This window comes from Lygodium microphyllum, chromosome 10 (genome assembly GCF_053477565.2).
Source record: "Lygodium microphyllum isolate KBCC chromosome 10, Lygodium_microphyllum_v1.1.10, whole genome shotgun sequence".
In the NCBI taxonomy this organism is placed as follows: Eukaryota; Viridiplantae; Streptophyta; class Polypodiopsida; order Schizaeales; family Lygodiaceae; genus Lygodium; species Lygodium microphyllum.
Genome location: NC_141144.1, coordinates 13,088,252 through 13,108,760, shown reverse-complemented (window position 1 = coordinate 13,108,760; position 20,509 = coordinate 13,088,252). Strand labels below are relative to the sequence as shown.

Genomic DNA, 20,509 nt, shown 5'->3' with positions numbered 1-20,509 from the left:
GAAATGTGCTACAATAAATCAAGTCCTCGCAAAACAAAAGTGACCTTTGCTTCAATGACAAAGCAACATCACAAGGTTGGTGTGGGTGCACTTCGAGATGCTTAGTTGGGTTCAAGTAATGGAACTAACAATTTGGTTCGATTTTCCACATGCGGGTAGCCTCAATAAGTGGTGTCCTAATTGGGTTCAAACCATAAACATTGAGACACAACACTTATTACACTGACTAAACACACACAATTGGAGCCCTAAAGACCTTTATGGTGTAAGAAGAATTGGAGTTGTCATTGTGTCTATATTGTTAGACCCCCAACCACAATGTTTGGATAAGCCATAGCTACAAACTTAGCACCCATAGCCTGCATATTTCTACCTAGACAAACTCTTAGAAAACCATGTGCAACCCTTGCCATCGAATGAACATACACAATTTTTTGTTTGCTATCAAGCTTATTCTTTATTGCAAGCTAATTTTAGCTAGGGAGTTTGAGTAATCTTGATGATTTCACTCATCAAATTGGCAGCATTTTTTCTAAATGCAAAAGGCACTAGGGGAGGCCCAATGTTCACAAATGATATTTTTTAAAGCAAATAACTTAAAATTTTCAAACAATTTTTGCATTAAATTATATGCATTTACTGTTTTTAGAACCAAATATTTTGTAAATTTTAAATGTTTAAAATCTTGAAAGCTTTGTTGAAGGATCTACAATTTAGCTTCACATTAAACCTCTGTTTTTAAGGATGGCAAGGTTGGCCAGGAGAGGAAAGAATATTCTGATGAGATCTCAGAAACCTCAGCATGAAAATCCCATCTGCTTTGAGGGTGCCAGGAGAAAGAAGTGCAGGCCATTATACTCATAAAGTCATCCTTTTCTCCATGCAGAAAACTGCTGCTAAAAGTTAATTTCTAACTTTTGAAAAATAGCAGTTTGTGGTTGTATGGTCCTTCAGTTTGCATCTGATTACAGTATAAGTAGTTCTAGATGTTTCACTCATACCTGAGCAATTCCAATGATCTGAGGAACAAGTAATCCAAGTCTCGAGACATCAATGCTCTTCACATTAACAGCTGAAAAGTCCACTTGCTCTATACTTTTCAAAGTGTTCCTTGTGAGATGACACCCATCAGCAAGGAACTGCTGTATCGGGTCCAAAACATTCTGCAAAAGACGGATGATGCTACCCTCTGCAAAGGGCACAATCAGAAAGAAAATCTTGGACAGATTACAGATTCCCTGCAGAATTCCAAATCTAGAAATCTTACCCGGGGCAGCAACGTGCTCTATAAATAAGAATGAACCACCTGGTTTGAGCACTCTTTTAATTTCTGCAAAACAACTCAGGGTAATCAAAATGCATACATGTTTCAGTATTACAAAGATGCATAGTTTATAAATTTTGAATTCATAGATAACCGTGCCTATGTAATACTACTGATAAACACACTCTAAGAAGAATTTTTGAGAATGTGAACGCACACTGTATACACGGATGAGAATCACCACCTTCATCATGCATATTCTGGTTTATGTACGGCGGTCCTATTGATACCCCAAGCCTTCATGCTACAGCACCCCTCCTTCCTTTTTGGTCATTGCTTAACCAGCCTTAATAAACTCAACAAGCTTTCCACCTAGCTCACAAAATCTAGTTCATGTTGAGAGTATCACCAGACTTAATAAGCTAGACATCATCGCTATCTGGCTAAAAGAATATAGTTAATGATCCAAAATATTAACCACCCTAAAAGGTTGGACAAGCTTGCCACCTGACTAACACCCTTCATCACTATATATAGAGAGTAGATCAAATTGGTGATACTCAGAAAGTCGTTTAGGAGACAATATGAATTAAAATGCAATATTTCACATTGCACTTTAAAACGTGAATCTTTTACTTAGTGGAAAACAGGAACTTAATACCTTTCAGAGTAGCTTCCACATCTTTGACAGAACACAAGACCAGTGTACAAACAACTGCATCAACGCTTGAGGCTTTTACAGGTAATGCTTCCCCAACCTGCTACAAATGAGGGTTTCCACCACTATTAACAAAATCTCCATGAACTAAAAGGGCCAAAATAAAATCAATGTTTTCACCCAAAATAATGATTTGGGTGATCAAAGCTTTATCGCCACCTTCAAAGACAATGAGACATTAAAGTTACTACTCATGTCTACTCCTGCAAAGTTCCCAAACTAGAACTCGAAAAATTACTTTGAGTAATTTGTCAGAAAACTCGCTGTTTCATGCCGTGTCACCTGTGATGTAGTTGTGCAATAAAGATCATCGGGCTTACAGCAGGCATGACATACAATCTTATTTATTTGCAAGATTTCGACAATCACATTAATCAAATGCAAAAATGTAGGCAGTTGAAGATTGTTTATTTATTTTTAACTGTAAGTTCTGATGTCCAGCATGTCTGCTTGGTATGGGTGTTTTGGGACAAAGTGGTTAGTCTTGTGTTTTGCTGGTATTGAATGCCCGGTGTATTTTCTGCACTCAGTCTAACAGTGCAAGCACGTGCTTTAGCAGCTAGTTTCTATATTCAGTTTCAATCGTCAGGGAACTAAAACTTGAGGTCATAATGAACAAGTATTACAATGTTGAAAGTAACCAAGAAGGACATGCAAAATAGAAATCCATGAAGATCCAAAAGATCAAGTTTTACTCGTACATATCCAGCATGTTGATATCACCTAACTGTCCTACCTTGAAGGATTATCTGTGAGACACCTGACACAATCTCCAGCAGGTCCACTCTCCACATGCCATCTCTCTTAGTAGCCCATCTCTATAAAGTGCCCTGAAAGCTTGCTTAATTTTCTCTTGGCCTCAGGGGTAGTAAGGTTGCCCTAATTGCATCATCCAGCCTAATATTTTGTAGCCTGAAGGAATCTCCCCTTTTGCAATCCTTGCATTGATTTTATTTTTTTGTAAAGATATATGCACACACTCTTGCACAAATAGATGTCTTTATGTGGTACATGAAAACACATTGCAGATATAGAAAAGCATGTGTATGTACTGTATCTTTTTCACCATATTATGTGCGAGCAATGAATATGTGCAGCATTTCTGTATGGCAGAGAGAGCCAGTGCACTTCCCTTGGCTCTTCCGAGATCACATAGACAAATCAAACGATAAAACCTACCCCTTGAAGAAATTTGAAGTTGGAAGGTTGTATACCAGCAACATATGCTGCAGCTGTAGCATACTTTTCCATATGGGAGTTTGGATCTACTCCAATTATGCTAATATCAGGCCTATCAGCATAGTATTTGATGTTTGGACCTGTCCCAATCCCCAACTCCAATATTGTTTGAGCTTTCCTTTCCAACTTTTCAAATAGCTGAGCTTTGTATCCTGCCATCTTGCCAAGACACATGAAGTTTAATCATTACAAACAAACAGAAAAGAAGATTCAACCATAGCATCCCTCAAGATAACTCAAACAGAGTAACTTCCAAGAGCAGAAAAACTCACCTGAGTCTCATACGATTTCATCCCAACATCCATCTGATAAGCAAAAAACTCCTCATACCAATCAGGGTGCTTAGGACGAACCGTTTCTACCACTCTCTGGTCAAATGACTAAAAATTCTTAGATACTTGGAAGTTGGAACTTTCTCAAAATGCTCGAACTTATGAAAGTACCAAACAGATATAGAATACACCTATTTACAAACACTAACATCTGATTCACCTGTGGTCGTATAATGGCTGTAAACAGCAGAAAAAGGACCTGATAACTCAGTAGTTATGATTTCAGTCTTGTACCTTTAAAATAGACCCTGGAGAATTAAAAAAGTCTATGTTATCCCATTCCAGTAGCCCAAACTCCTTACAGCTGGTCACTATGATAATGTTGACTGTAGAGCCATTATCCAGAAGCACATTATTTATGACATGGCCTTCAGAACGAACAAAATTACCGGAATAGTCAACTCGGATAACGAGCCTGGGGAACTGGAGACTCAGTAGTATTTTGGACCACATCTACTAAAACTGTTGCTGTTGCCACCGCAACTGCTGCCACTGTTGGCGAAGATACCAAAGATTGTAACAGCTACAGTAAACGATCACAGAATGTGGGCACCAGATCATCACCAATGGCTCCTCACATAATGCACCCTTGTCAAATCATCTCGACTACCTTGTAGCAGCAACAACTTAGTCAACCATGATTCCAGGGAGAAAGATGGACGGCACAACTACTCCTCCTTGGAGACCTTGATTGTGCACGCCACAACTGTGCATGACCTCAAAGATTCAAAGTTCCAGATATGTAATTTCTATTCATGCAAAAAGTGGTTGTATTCACGAAGGTAAATGCCCAATTTCTCAAGCAATAAAACCATGTTTTGCCCACACTTCTTTTGGCCACCCCATCAAGGTTTTACCTAACAATGGCTTTACTTGTCTTATCATACTTTCTTAAGTGGTAAATTGCGCAATGCTCTGTGTGGAGATATGCTATGGTCTACAAAAAAAAACACTAAGTGTATGACCACAACTAAAACACAGTGAACACAAACACTAATGCAAAAATGCAAAACGCAATTGTCACAACTCTATAGAAACAGAATTTGTATCCTTTTTCATTAATTTGTCTATATAATGATTTATTAAATTTGTTTCCTTTGCACTAATTAGATATAAAGAAAAGTGCATTGGAGCTGGCCACTGATGAGTGGTCACAAGTTATGATGAGTGGTCACAAGTTATGATGGACCCACGCGGTGGGTTAGAGAAAAGATAGTTCACACTTCCACCTATATGGCCCGATTGGGCACCTGTGACCAAAACTCACGCATGTAAGGATTAGACTCGCACACAGAAAGGATTGATGCCTTGAAGTGTGGGCTAGATCCGCCTGAACAGACAGTTACAATCAACAAGATGGCATGATCATGAAATGCTTGTACAATGTGCATGTGTGGGCTGAAAGCTTGAAATGCACATTTCTTTGCATAGAAAAGTCACATGAAGATTCTGATACCGTTTTTGCGATGTACACAGAAAAAGCTTTCATATGATACCCATATTGGGGGGTCCCTAAATTTTAGGAGTTCCCTAAATTTTAGGAGCCTCGAATTAGCCTAAAAATGCTAGTCCTAAAAAATAGGGATGTCATTCTAAAAATAGTAAATTCTGTACTCTGACTCTGCTTACTAAATTTGGTTGTTTCTATTCTTGACAGTATTCAGCCCAAAAAGGAAGGCCATAGAGAAGAGACAAGTGTCAAGACACTTATCGCACAAGTTTCCAAGTGTCCCACCACTAGTTACATCTCATGACATGTGGCTGGACACTTGTCTTGTGCTACTCCACTTTCCCCTTTTGTACTAGCTCTTCCCTCTCCTATAAATAAGAGCTCGTTTTTCTTCATTCAGCATCATTTTTCTTTGCTGTAAACTCATGTACAGCACCCACAGATAGCCAAAAACTGGCCCCATCCATCCCCATCATCATACCCCACTTCTCCATTATCAAATTCCTCCATATTCCCTCTTCTATCACTGCTGTTTTACAGGACAGCAAGCCTGTAAATTCATTACAACACCTTCTCGAGCTCTTTCTTCCATTTTAGCAACAAGAAACAAGCCCTATCCATGTACTGCTGATCAACGATGGAGCAAGGCTGATTTCCCCTCTTTCTTCTCTCATACTGTAAAGAAATCAGTTCTTATCATTGCATAATAGATAATGCATGTGTGTTTGTACATCTTTGCATGATCTTGTGAGAGTAAGAATTACTTCTCCTCACTCTCAGGTTGATTGTAACTGAGCTCTTCCCTAAGTGACTTGGGTTGAGCAAAAATACATTCCTTCGGGGGAGGGGAGGTTGCCCATCTTCAACCCTCAATCTTGTCTCCATTACTTTTACATTTTCATGGCTGTAATTTTGTGAGTAATTTTCATTTTCAGCTTTAAGTGTTCATTCTCTTTTATATTAAATCTCGAAAACAAGCGAATATCATAATTGTTAAGCATACTACGTTGTTCGGGGCGTTTACAGCAATAATGAAAATGATTAAATGAATGAAAAGTGCTGAACAACGAATGAATATGTACACTACTCTCAAGTGCAGAGCTATCCAACAACTGATGACTCTCATGGGAGCGGGCTGAGGGAGGTGTTAGATTGTGTCGTCTATTGGAGACAGATCCAAAGTCCAAAAACCACCAAACAGGGCTGTAGGATGAAGACAATGATGCAAGTGGCAAAAACACAGCCTGTAGGAGATATGTCAAAGTAGGATGATCCACGAAGAGCAAGGCAACAACAGTGGAACTTGATCTTGAGCAATATGCAGCTGTCCTCCAAATGCAGATCAGAAGGGTGGCAGCTAGAGAACACAAAAACAGATGCTGAAGATGTTATAAGGCAATCTGACTAATGCAGAAAGTGGCCAGCAATCAAGCATCAGCTGGAACAGCAAAACCCTAGGCTGAAACTTATTGTGAAGCAATAGAAGACAATGACGTCAACAAGCTGGGGCAAAAACACAACCTATAGGAGCCTCCAAAATGGCAGGTGACAAAGCGAAGGATGACTACAGCAGCAATTGAAGTATCCCAATAATTTCTACTGTAAACAATAGTTTTGATAGAGATTAGTCATCCCCTAGACTAGCATTTCTCAAGTTACCATTGGTGTCAGTGGGCATTTTCAGGACGCATAGTGTACGGGCAGTTCCATCAAGCAGGCCATGATGCCACATGGCAGCAAGAGGATCGGTCGCTGATTACTTTCTTCATTTCTCATATAGTCGGAAGCTTTTTGATCAAGTTGGCCAGTTTTCTGGCTGCTTGAATTATTTTACTATATTATTTCCTCCTATTTAGGCCTACTTGACAGCCTGCCCTCCTTGCTTGCTTTTTCAGGTGTTGGTGGAAGAGAGACAGCTCGAGGAGATACATCAACAGCCCTTGTATATCTGCCCTCTTCAGTTCAGCATTCATTGACTGCAGATTTCTATGTTCTTTTGTCTCTTTTCTCTCTTCCTTTCTCTCGTGTTCATTGTCTTTTAGTCTTGTCCATATGCTTCCGCATTCGCTGAACTCTAACATGGTATCAAAGCAATGTAGAAGGGTTGATTGATCGTGGTCGAAAAGATTCTTCGCAACAAAAGTTTTAGTTTTCAGCCTTTGGAGGCAACGATGAACAAATAGTATGCAGAGGAGCGAAGTTGCTGTTTTTTTTAGGTCCTTGCTGTTCGTGAAGGAGGAAAGGTTGCATTTTCAACCTTTTGCTGCTGCAGATTTTAAGTTTTCATTGCCTCAATCGGGTGAACTCTTTGAGGACAAGAGGAGAAAGCCCTATCAAGCACTAGTATCGTGCACCAAGTCAGAGGGGACTGCCCTTGTTTTTGTACAGGTCATTCTATTTGCAATGTCAACCAAAATTGACACGAACTTCCACACTATTATGGACCGTAAGGTTCTCGTGTTGCCAATTCTTCCTTTACGACAAAAGCTTGATGTGGAGAATTACCGTATTTGGCGCGTAATGATGCTTGCCAACTTGGAGTCTTATGATTTGGCAGAGCTCGTGATTGAGGCTATATACTATCCTACAGCTTGTGATGCCTCCAAGCTCTCTTTAGATGAGAAAGCTAAGTTGATGAAGGTACACACACATTGGGACAAATTGAATGCCCATATCCATTCTTTCCTCTTTCTCTCCTACACTCCAGCCATCATTGCTCACATCGAGCACTTGACCGTGGCTCAAGACATATGGCTGTGAAGCTCGATCAAATGTACAATCAGACGACCGTGATGAAGCAAGTGTCTCTAGACGTTCAAATGAGGACTTTGAGTCCTAACAAGTCTTCTTCTATATTGGAGCATGAAACCAGCTTTCATTCTATGGATGGATGGTAATTCGCTAATTATAACTTAGTTACAAGCAACATTTATTACAAAACTAAGAAATGAAAATAACTTACAATCTTGGACAATGGACACCTTGTTGGCCCAAAAACTGGCGCCCCTTTCAGTATTTCTTTAACTTAATTAAAAAAGAAGTTGATGTACAATGGGATTCTCCCAATCCCATTCGGTATTCCAACTCCCCTTGCTGTCCAAAATGACCAGCAAGTCTTCAATCTGATTTGCCCCTTGATTCAAGCAGTCAATTGGCCTTCACTCACTTTGATGGAAATGGAAAATTCCCCAAATTCATCGATTTGCTAGTCCCTCCACTTGAATTTGACTAAAAATAGCTTTGGTCCTGTAGAATCCAAGTCTTGGAGCTTCCAATTTCTAACATGCTTCCTGAGGCCATTGCTAAACCCTAATTTCTACTGCAGGTTAAGGTTTACAGTAGAGAAATCTGAAATTTCTCAATCTATGGTGATCTTAATGCTGTAATCTTCAAAGCAAGGCTGTAGAAAGGCTGGGAGATGAGAGAGAATGCTGGGGAGGGAAAAAAATCAGACTTTCTTCGCAAAGAACTGAAGAAAATTAGTCGTTTACTGCTAATGCTATTAAATGCGGAACTCTTTTCTGCCGGTGGCCCCACTTTGCTATAGGGAAAATGAGCACGAGAGCGTTCTCCTCGACTCTCCACCCAGCCACGTCTAGGAAGTTGCTGGCTAGAACCCCCAAGTCGTGACTCTCGCGCCAACCGTCCCCTTCAAGTGAGTTATACTATTTTTAAAACTCACTCACTTCCTAGACTCCCCTTGACCCCGTTCGGGTGCCCAAGGCCCCCAGACGGTCATCTCTCGCACTTCTTTCCCAACAAGTTACACCATAAATGTAACATTTCCTCCCCCTTAAGAATCGGGTTCATCCTCGAAAACGATATTTGGAAGGTCCAACTGTAAATTGGGAAACATTTTCCCTAAGGTACTTACTCGCTCCCATGTTGAGCTTTCTTTTGAACAATCTTTCCATTTCACCAGATATTCTTGATAAATAGTATTCCTCGTTCGTCTGTTACGAACACTTAAAATTCATTCTGGTTCATGTGGAATAGATTGGTCACCTATTAGCTCCTCAATGTTATCATTTAAGATTAGATTATCCATATCACCCAGCTTCTTTCTTAGCTTACTTACATGAAAAACTAGATGTGTTTTACTATAGCAAGTAGTTGGAGCTTGTAAGCCTGTTTTCCCACCCTCTTAAGTATTGTGAAAGGACCACAATACCTGGGTGAAAGCTTTGGACATCGTCCCGTTTTCATGGTTTTAGTTTGTTCAGGCACCTTAAGATAGACCAATTCTCCTTCCTCAAAGGAGATGTCTCTTCGATGAGGATCTGCATAAGCTCTAGCTTGATTTTGAGCTTTCTTAATATTTTCTTGAGCAAATTTTAACATACTATTCATATCCTCCAAGAAATCCTTTGTTGCTTGAACCTTTTCCTTGTGCAGTCCTACTACATGAGGAGCTATGGGCTGAAACCCATACATTAGCATAAATGGACTATATCCAGTGGAAGAGTGTTCGGCACTACTATATGCAAACTCTACTATCGGTAAATACTCTTCCCAATTAGTTTGCCTTTTACTTACATATGCTCTCAACATATCTTCAAGGATTTGGTTAACCCTTTCTGTTTGCCCATCTGTTTGTGGGTGCTCCGCCGTGCTCATGCTAAGTTTAGTATCCAATTTCCTAAATACAGCACGCCAAAATTGACTATCAAATTTTCTATCCCGATCAGAAACTATATTTGCCGGAAGGCCATACAATCGGTATATGTTCTCTATGAACAATCTAGCCAATTCTGGTGTTTTAACATCAACTGAAGTTGCAATAAACCTAACCATTTTGGTTAACCTATCCACAATCACCCACACAGAGTCGTGCCCCCTTCGTGTTCTGGGTAACGCGACAATAAAGTCCATGGAGATACTCTCCCATTTTCCCAAAGAAATCTCTAATGGGTGGGAAAGTCCTCCCATTTTCAATCTTTCAACTTTATTAGCCTGGCATTTATTACATTTAACCACATAGTCAAGGACGTCCTTATTCATTCCAAGCCAATAGAACTGCCTTTTAATAAGACTATAAGTCTTATTAACTCCTGGATGTCTCGCACTAGGGGTATCATGACACTCAAAGAGTATCTGATGTCTTATTTCTTCATCTTTCGGGACACATACCCTACCCTTGTAGAGTAAATAATCATTATCAATGGTAAAATTCTTCCACTTGAATCCCATTTAAGCAACCCCTGATGCTCCATTTCCTTGTTGAACATCCTCAGATGTTCCTTCCTCAGTGGAGGCTCTTCCATTTGGATCCCCATTTTCTATTGCTTCCCATATGTTGGAATATGCTAGATCAACTTGGCATTTCTCTTTTAAGGACTCAAGCAAATCGGAAGTGAACTGAGTAAAACTCAATTCGTTTATGATGGGCATTCTGCTGTGTGCATCAGCTACTATATTATACTTTCCTTTTCTATATCTTATCTCATAGTCGAACTCTTGGAGGAGTTCGGCCCATCTTGCTTTACACCAGATCCGGTTGGTCATTAAGCCACTTAATGCTTTCATGATCTAACAGGATCAAAAGGTTGGCACCATACAGATAGTGCATCCATTTCTTCATTGCATGTACTATTGCATACAGCTCCCTCTCATAGACGGAATAATTCCGTTTTGCATGGTCTAATTTCTTGCTTTCAAAAGCAACCGGTCGACCCTCTTGTAATAAGAGCGCGCCTACTGCCCTATCACTGGCATCAGCTTCGACCACGAATGGTTTATTGGGATCCACAATTAATAGTACTGGAGCTGTAGCAATAGCTACCTTAAGTTTTTTAAAACTTTCGTTTTGGTATGTTCCCCAATAAAAGCTCTTCCTTTTCCCTTTAAGTTGATCCGTCATTGGAACAGCTATCTTGGCATAATCTCGAATGAATCTACAATAAAATCCAAATAAACCTAGAAAGATCTGTAGCTCTTCCAGGTTCCTTGGAGATGGCCATTCAATAATTGCCCTTACTTTTTCTGGCTCCATCTTGATTCCCTCTTTCGAGATAATATGCCTCAAATATTTGACCTCTTGTGCGAAGAATTCACATTTAGTTTTCTTCACATAAAGGGAATGGGTTCTTAACAATTGGAATACTAACCGTAAATGTTCCAAATGTTCTTCTCTTGATTTACTAAAGATCAACATATCATCCAAGAAGACTACTACAAAGTGTCCTAGATAGGGCCGTAACACACTATTCATCAACTTCATAAAAGTAGCTAGTGCATTAGTGAGGCCAAAAGGCATCACCAAAAAATCATAATGCCCATATCTAGTACAAAATGCCGTCTTAGGAACATCCTGGGCCTTAATTCTTACTTGGTGATAGCCTGATCTTAAGTCAATCTTTGTGAAGAATTTTGCCCCTTATAATTGATCAAAAAGATCTTCCATTCTGGGCATTGGAAACTTATTCTTTACCGTTATCTTATTAAGTGCTCTATAATCAACACAAAGTCGCATAGAACCATCTTTTTTTTTTACCAATAAAATTGGCGAAGCCCAAGGTGAATTGCTGGGTTGTATAAACCCTTTATAAGGTAATCCTTAATTTGTCTTTCGACTTCTTGGTGTTGTGTTTCACTTAGCTTATAAGGTGGTTTAGAAACAGGGTGTGTATCCTTATCTATGTCAATTGGGTGATTTACATCACCCCTATCTGGTGGAAGGCCACTTGGTAAATCAGATGGAAACACATCTTTAAATTCATCTAACAAACCACTTAATTCATTATTTACATTCAACTCACAAGCATAAGAAAATTGTTACTTTATATTACAAAAAGTAAAAGTGTCCTGTACAAGGAGGGACCATAACATATATACCTCACAAGCTTCCTTCTTTATCAGCTTCTGAACTTCAAGGGAACACATCAAAGGGTTATCTGATACTTCATGTTCACCTTGAATCACAAAAATCTTACCATCCCTTTCAAATTCCAGTGTATTATGATGATAACTACACTTTAAGGCCATAGCCACTCCCTCCCTAAAGCAATATCAGCTCTTTCCATATTCATAATTTGGAAATCAAGCTTATCTTTATATCCTTGGATCTCGATTTCCAAATTGGATACCATTGTATCCCATATTTTATTATCCTGACCTTGCATCATACGAACAACATATTGATGCTCACTCTGTTGTTGGGGAAGTTTCAACTTTTTGACAAGTGCATAATTTATGAAGTTGTGGGTGGCAGAGTCATCAATCATGACTCTAACCCATAGTTACCTGGAACGGGGAACGGGAACGGGAACGGGACCCTCTGGAACGGGGGGAACGTCCAAGGTCGGGGAACGGGAACGGGAACGGGAACGGGGGGAACGGCACAAGTCTTAAGTGCCCCAAATATGCCCTGCATGACCCAAACTGCCCCAAAGAATGTCCCTCTAATTGCCCCAATACCCATCAATGCATGAAATTGACCCAAATGTCCCTAGCTCCAAATTGCCTTGAATTGCCCCAATTATCCCAATTTCCCTTGAAATTAGACAATATAAATGGATGAATACCTTGGAATTGAGGATCGGCTGAAATTTGATTCTAATTTGCAAGAGTTGATAATGCATCAAATTTGAACTTTGCATGGACTCCTAATTAGATTGTGGGTTGTCTTGACACTTTGAATCTTCAACCCGAGAGAGAGAGAGAGAGATTAGTGTGTGCACATTAAACAATAAGGACTATGACCCAAGTTTTTTTTTTAAAAACAAAAAAAAAGTCAATTTTCAGTAAACAGGCCTGGAACGGCCGTTCCAAACAGGGAACGACAGGGGGAACGGCAGGGAACGGCAGGGAACGATAGGGAACGGCAGGGAACGTTCCCTGGCCGTTTCACCTCCTTGGAGGGTTTGGAACGCGTTAGGCCGTTCCTACAGGCCGGAACGGCCGTTCCCTGTTTCTATGCTCTAACCCTCTTTCCAGCTATCAATCCATGTACTCTTACTAAATCATGTGGCCCAAAGGTAGGTTGCCACATAGAAGTTGACATACAACATTTGTGTTGTACGTCCTTGTGCAGGACCTCTACAGATTTATACTTTTCATGCCCCTTTAATTCCAAGGTCTGCACTACATGGATTTGTTTCTCTTTTCCCTTGCCCTTGTCCTTATCCTTTCCTTTATCTTCCCCCTTTTTCCTTTGCGGGCAATTCCAGGCAGCATGGTTAGGAGATAGGCAATCGAAACACAACCTTTCTTTTTTGGCCTTATCAAAGTCATCTTGACTTAACTTCGACCTTACATATTGTTTCTTTGCAAAGGATTGTTTCTTACCCTTAAGGAATGGCATTTTCCTTTTAGATTTTCCTACAAATTTTGAGGCCTCAAATTCCTCAGTCTTGGGCTCCATGTCAGTGAGACTAGTGAGTGCACCTAGACGCGTATTATCTTCATTGATTAATACGAATTTAATTGCCTCTTCAAGCGTCTTAGGTGAACTCCTTTTCACTTCCTTTTTACAGGCCTTATCTAGTCCCCTTATGAATCCTCGTCTTTTGAAATTCATCTATTCCTTCCGATTTGAGGATTATCTCACGATACTCCTCGAGATATGTCAGCAAAGGTCTTCCCTTTTGTATGACAAAATCCCAATCTTCCCAATTTCTTTCCATTTCATTTTCAGGAAGGAATTCTTTCAAAAAGACTGATTCAAATTGAGGCCAAGTTTCAGGTATTTTATTTGCCTCCTTTAAAGTTCTCCACCATTTATATACTTTCGACCCCAAGTTTAGACTGGCCTCCAGTGCTTGGAGATGTGCTGGAGTATTCTTTAATTTGTGCAAATCTTCCCATTTTTGGAGGAAATTAAAGATAGTATCTTTATTTCTGTCTTTTTCCTCCCCATGAAACTGAGGGGGTTTCATATCTTTTAACACTGGGTTATTCCTCAGCTTTTGGTGGGGTTCCCTAAGGTCTCGCATAGTCACATCTAGGTCTTTCGATGAAGATGGAATATCTAAGGTCTTTACGTTACCTTTATCCCTTTCTAGTAATAAGGCTAATTGGGATTTTATTTCGGTGAGTACTTGAGTTAGCAACTCCATTTGAACCCCTTGTGCTTGCACACGAGCAGTTAAATCATCAAATTGTTCTCGTGTAGCAAAAAATTATTCCCAGTGTTCTTCTTGTATTTTTGTTTCATGGGGATCCACCATAGGGTGGTCCCCGAAACTAGAACCTTCGATTACCCCCTCTTTCTCTTTCCCCTCCATCTATACACTGGAATTGGAAAGAAAATATCAGATTTTTGCAAACAAAGATGAGGTACTTCCCTGATTACAAAGATAGGACAGATGTCGACAGCCTTTACAGCTCAATGATAGAAAAAACGTGAGGAACAGTGCAACTTTCCTCCAATCTGTGCAGGTTGCGTGGCAACAAAGCCTGTCGGCAAGGGCGCTGGACAAGGGTCTGATTAAACACCACAGCCAGGTCGCGTGGAAACAAGGTCATGGCCAAAGTTATAATTAATGTGGCCCGTATTGACGCAAGACGTGGCCAAATCGGCTGGAAACGAGGCGTAATCATTTCGACAAGACTTGATCATTTCAGCAGAAAATGGCCCGGCTTGCAAACGGCACAGCATCAACGGCTCGATTGGCCTGCCCCAAGTGCAATTGCCAACACAGGGCGTGATCAAAGTCGCTTTGATACCATTATTACATGCGGAACTCTTCTCTACCGGTGCCCCCACTCCGCTATAGGGAAAACGAGCACGAGAGCGTTCTCCTCAACTCTCCACCCAGCCACGTCTAGGAAGTTGCTGGCTAGAACCCCAAGTCATGACTCTCTCGCCAGCCGTCCCCTTCAGGTGAGTTATACTATTTTTAAAACTCACTCTCTTCCTAGACTCCCCTTGATCCCGTTCGGGTGTCCAAGGCCCCCGGACGGTCATCTCTCGCACTTGTTCCCCAACAAGTTATACCATAAATGTAACAAATGCCCTATCTCAACAGCGTGTAGACGCTGTCACCTACTGTTGATTGGTCTTCTCCTACCCCTGGCTGCCTCAGAAGGTCCTTCAATGGCAGTAGATCAGACCAACACCATCTCCTCCCTCTCTCTTGTAGACTAAATGCACTAAAATGCCTCTCTCCAACATCTAAAGACGTTTTTCAGTCTTACATGGGCCTTTTTTACAAATGATTTTTTCAATGTTATCCATAATTAAATATTAATTTTCAGTCTTTAAATACTAAATATAAATCCAATAATTATTTTCGTGCCCAAAAAAATAATCTAACTGACCAATAATTAAATTGGCTAGGCAACTTCCATTCCCAAGTGTCTCTGTACCATCTTTGACCATCAGATTGGTGTTCGATACCATTAAACGCTACTTCTCTAATGCCACCAAACTAACACTTATGGCCAAATGAATGACCTAGGCCAACAACTGGCACCAGATACCACCAAGTACTTGTACTGCATAACTTATAGCAACTTTTGCCTTTGACATCCCGTGATTTTCTCGGGCCCCGAGCTCACAAATTTACTCTAATCCCAGTTACACCTCACATAAGTTACATTTACTTAACCATGTGAATAAAAATTAATCCACATATCAAGTGAGGTTTGAAAAATGCATGCTCTCATGATAGCTTCTCAACTTCTTCTCTGACAACACTCCAAATCCCTGAGCCTTAAGCTGCATCTAGGATCTGAGAGGGAATATTAGAGAATAGTCATCCCCTGGACTAGCATTTCTCAAGTTACCATTGGTGCAGTTACTTCTCTTAAAGGTACTATCAGAGGGCATTATTCATTATTCTTGTTAGTTAGTGGGCATTTTCAGCAAGCGATGATGCCACGTGACAGCTAGAGGATCGATAACTAATTATTTTGTTCATTTCTTATGTACTCGACAACTTTTTGTTCAGATCAGTCAGTTTTGTTGGCCGCTTGCATTATTTTATAGTATTATCCTCTTATTTAGGCCTAGTTGGCAGCCTGCCCTCCTCACTTGCTTTTTTAGGTGCTAGTGGAAGAGATACGGCAAGAAGAGTTACATCGATAGCCCTTGTATATCTACCCTCTTCATTTTAGCATTCATTGACTGCAGATTTCTGCGTTCTTCTATCTCTTTTCTCTCCCCCTTTCTCGTGTTCATTGTCTTTCATTCTTGTCCATACGCTTCCACATTCACTGCACTCTAACAAATTTAGAGTAGTAATTAGGGTTTACCTACCACCTCGGGTCCCACACTCAAAGATTGAAGACCTAGCACTTGGAATAGTTGCTAAAAATTATGTGATTTCAGCATTTCCAAGACATCATCCCATTCCAATTAGATTTGGGGCTAAATTTGACCAGCCAAGTGTTAATTGAAGGCCAATCCCGGCGTGAATTGAAGGGCCAACTCACAAGAAGGCTTGCCAGTCATTTATGACAACAAGAGGTATTGAAAAGTAAAGGAGATTGAAGCAATCTCTGTGTCCTTCTTTCCATTGCAACAGAGAATAAACAAATACCATGAGAGGGCTCAATTTTGGGAGCCGATCAAGTGTCCAATGTCCAAGATTAAGTGGTAACATTTGCATTTCAATTTATGTGAATTTTATGCTTGCTATAATTAGTGGTTAATCAAGTCATTACCACCCTTTCAGAAAAGGAAGGTTAGTTGCAGGAGATTGTCTCCAGGATCTTCATTCATCTAAGATACAATAACTATTTATGACATTTCACCAATGCCTATTTTGTGGTGTTGGCACCTTTTGCCTTTGTTGCTCGACCATCCATTGAGCTCCACCTTGGAAGTCCTACATATTCTGGACTTGGGCTTTCATCTCATCTCAATTCATGGCCTTACAAGACTTGATATGTCACTAGAATGAAAAATGTACGTAATGATTTAATTAAACTCCACCAAGGTCTGTAATTAAAATGGACATTAACTCTAGTATCCCTAGCTCTTGGCATGGTAACCATTGCACCAATAGGAAAGGATATGACACAAGGCATACAATGGATAAGTGTACAAGCTATGTGGTACAAGAGCAAGGCAAAAGTAAAAAGGTGCAATGTGAAACTTTTATTAAATGAAAAGTTTGCACCTTAGACTTGAGTTACATTGAAAGTTCCACCCAAAAAGCAACTCACTTAAAGCACTTGAGTCACAACCCATGAAGATGTGCAATCTGTAAAGCTTTCAGCTACAAAGGAGTAGTAAGGAGTACCTCATGCTTGGAGATTCAAGTAACAAGTGGTCACTACAACTAGTATAGGTGGAATCATCATAGTCTGAGGCTCCCAAGGATATTGCATCATACCAGATTTCTAGCCAATGGCTCTCATCTAGTCTAGCCCAAGACAGAGGAGCAAGGGAAGATTCGGTCTTGTCCCCAATGGGTTCATCAAACCTCCATGATGCAAGCATCAAGGGTATCACAAAGGAGTGGAAGTGGCATTAACCACTAACCATTTGATCACTAGGTGTGAAAAAATCCTAAAAGTCAATAGTTAATAAGTGTGTGTGCTAGCCTACTGGGGATGTTAATTGGGTCTTATTATACAACATCTCTTGCAAGATCTAATCTCGAACTCTGAACCCTAGGTAGCTCCATCTACATACTAAGATGGTGTGGGCTGATGGTATGGGAGTTGGGACATTTCCTTGTGATGGGAATTTGGACCTTGTAAAGGTTGTGCCATGTCATGTGCGCAAGTTGGAAATCTATGGGGGTGTTTCATTCTAACTCTCGTATGCATCATATATGGCCCTGACACTAAACTCCTATACTACAACAATTGGCATCTTAAATCACCACAAAGGGTTCATTGAGATCCGGCAATGTCAATGTCCTTGAAAATCTACTTTATCTCTATTTTTGCATATCCACTTGAGGTTTTGCTAGTGGCATTTGTGAGAGGCAATATCACATGCCTACACTACTTCATGAACTGTGTGTAGAACGCTATCGATCCTGATTGCACACCTCTATGGTGCATCTTTAGAACAAGGCCACTTGTGACTCCATGATCACCTTGACCTTCTCACAATCCCTATTTTTCACCTTTAACAAAATAATGCCCAAACAAAAGATAGACACCATAATTCACACTTCTCTCGTTCCTTTTTTTTTTTTGGGCAGAAGTTGAAGCACTATTTATAGATGTTTATTGTGAGGGTTTGATATTGTACATGGACTAAACTTCATAACAAATGCTGGTGATCTATATGATAAAGCGGAAAGGAAAACGGGGATGAAAATGAATAAACCAGCACAAGATTGCAACATCTGGGGAATAAGAACCTGAATGAGATCAGGAACTACAAGTGACATGTCCACTGCCCACCAAATAAAAGTACAATCCTGGTGGTACAACCAAACAGTACAAAAAATAGCCCAAGACTGCTAACAAGTAGTATGTGTGTGTTTGTGTACATGTGTATATATACATATATCTTCCATCCAGATTGCCAAGTACACACTTTTTGCGGCAGTTCTTTCTTTCCATTTGAACATACTCAGTTCTTACACTGGGCTGGATATTGGAAGTTGTTAATGATCCATTTGACCCACAATCATTCCATTTCTAGCATAGCCATTTGCAATTTGCAATCTACAATTTCCTAGAGATCCAATCTACGCTCCCTCCAAGACTTTTATGCTCTTGGAGATGTTCTGTACTCCTGGGTTGATGTATTTATCAGTGCTGTAACCACCTAACCAGTATTGGCCAATGTGCCTTAAAATTCTAGATCAATACAGTGCTCCCACAAACAAAGAGTGCAAGTGTGTGTGAGGACTGAGCTAAGTGTTGTAGAGTCTTAAAATGGTCACGTCACCACCTATCTCTAACGGGAGAAAGACTTCTGAAGAGTATGCAGTCGGTCATACAGCATGTTTGCACTATTTAGCATCATAAGCAGTCCAACCTTAGAATCCAAGGGTTCAATGGATGCATGTGCCCCCAAGTTTGTCTCGAATGAGAGGATGGCTCCCATGGAACTCAGCATATGCCTTCGTCCACATAAATGGCAGGTCATAGCTTTCTCCTCAAGTTGCACCCTTGGCTCACACTCAAAGGTGGAATGCCCATCTGCTCCCAATGTATTATGCACCTGCCAGTAGAAATACCTGTCAGCTAAACCCGGAGCTGCAATTTCGTCAGGGAAAATAAATGGACACAAGCCTGATTCTTAGAACATGAAATGCACTGCCATAAACAGACAATGTGGATGAGAAAAGGCAAGCGGCCACACTTGAAATCAAATCAAAAGACATATTGCCACGCTTTCAAGTTTCAAATGAAAATAATTCGACTGAAATGGTGCCATACAGGACAGTCTGAGACCTAATAATCCAATTGTGGTAAGCTAACCAGCAAAGGGCAAGCAATCACAGTTGACCCGAGATCAAATCAATCGAAACATCACCTGAATCGAGGAAATCAACGGCATCCTGACTCCTGTGAAAGGGTGCCCAACGCGATAATGAATGCCATTGATAGCGGAAACTTCTTCTGCGACCAGAAAGACGCGGTAGAGTTTTGACAGCGCGAGCTAGCGATGAAGACAACAGGGAGTAAAGCAACAGGCGCAAACCTGGGAACTTTCGGTGATGTTGGGTTGTATGCAGACTGGTATGAAAGCAGAGCATCGCAGCCATGGGGTTTCTGAATAACAAAGCAATCTTTTTGTCTGTGATAAAATCACGATAGCACGCGAAAATAGTTTGTGTTAATAAGGAAATACCTTCTGTTACAAAACCTTAGGGCCTTACAAAATATTTTGACCACATCATGAATACTAAGAATCCTAAGATTGCCACATCTTGAATACTACGAATCCTAAGATTGCCAATCAGCTCCCATATACCACTAACTTTAGAGACTATTGCCGTCTAGGAAGGCAAGTTAAAGATGCCCTAGAAGACCATTAGATTTCTAGCAAACCAAATGAGGCCCAAGACCACCAACATGATCGATTATGCAACAAGATGTATGTGCTCCTAGTAGAGTCAAAGAGTCCCAACACGCATGCTTGCAAGTTTTTCTCCCCATCTCTAATTTGGGGAAAGTGACTAAGTACTAGAAACTAGATTTGTTTGGATAGACAACCATCCCAAAAAACATGTTAAAGGGATTCCTCCATTCCATAGATGCAAAGACCATTAGATATGCCTCTCTTTTTCACTCTCCTCCTTCAATGGGAATCTTAAGGCCCACATGTTACCAAGGCACTCTCTGACCTCGTCCACTAGAACTTGATGCCCCAAGCTTCATACAACATGTTGCAGGGCTTGTCATCATTCTTCAAATCTTCACCTTGATGACCCTTATATTAAGTGAATTAGATAGGTCTTTCCCCTTTACCCTTGGGTAGCAAAAAATGGCATTCTTTGCCGAAGTCAACTTTAGATTGCTACTGACTTGGATAGGGCCCCTTGGTTTAATCCCCCAATGCATGCGGGCAACTAGTCCCCCCTCCCCAATCTAATGCTTGAATTTGAGTAGCCCCTTTCTAATCAAATACAAGGCTTTGCACCCTA

At 40.5% G+C, this 20,509-nt stretch overlaps 1 protein-coding gene across 3 annotated transcripts; it reads right to left on the bottom strand.

The window, feature by feature from the left end:
• Nucleotides 1-655: 655 nt before the first annotated feature.
• LOC148029721 (uncharacterized) lies at nucleotides 656-19,716 on the bottom strand. 3 transcript variants are annotated; one of them, XR_015692086.1, is made up of 9 exons: nucleotides 19,564-19,716; nucleotides 19,396-19,481; nucleotides 18,895-19,080; nucleotides 3,494-3,589; nucleotides 3,162-3,380; nucleotides 1,926-2,022; nucleotides 1,482-1,636; nucleotides 1,268-1,330; nucleotides 1,145-1,189 (listed from the first exon to the last, which is right to left on the bottom strand). XR_015692086.1 is itself a non-coding variant. In XM_087686038.1 (8 exons), exons 1-8 carry the CDS (start codon nucleotides 19,625-19,627, stop codon nucleotides 996-998), a joined length of 1,005 nt encoding a protein of 334 aa, XP_087542164.1. In that variant the 5' UTR covers nucleotides 19,628-19,716; the 3' UTR covers nucleotides 656-995. The 3 variants fall into 3 exon arrangements, 1 of the variants encoding a protein (XP_087542164.1); XM_087686038.1 differs by lacking the exon at nucleotides 1,482-1,636 and having other exon boundaries at nucleotides 656-1,189; XR_015692085.1 differs by lacking the exon at nucleotides 1,145-1,189 and having other exon boundaries at nucleotides 1,509-1,636.
• Nucleotides 19,717-20,509: the final 793 nt, after the last annotated feature.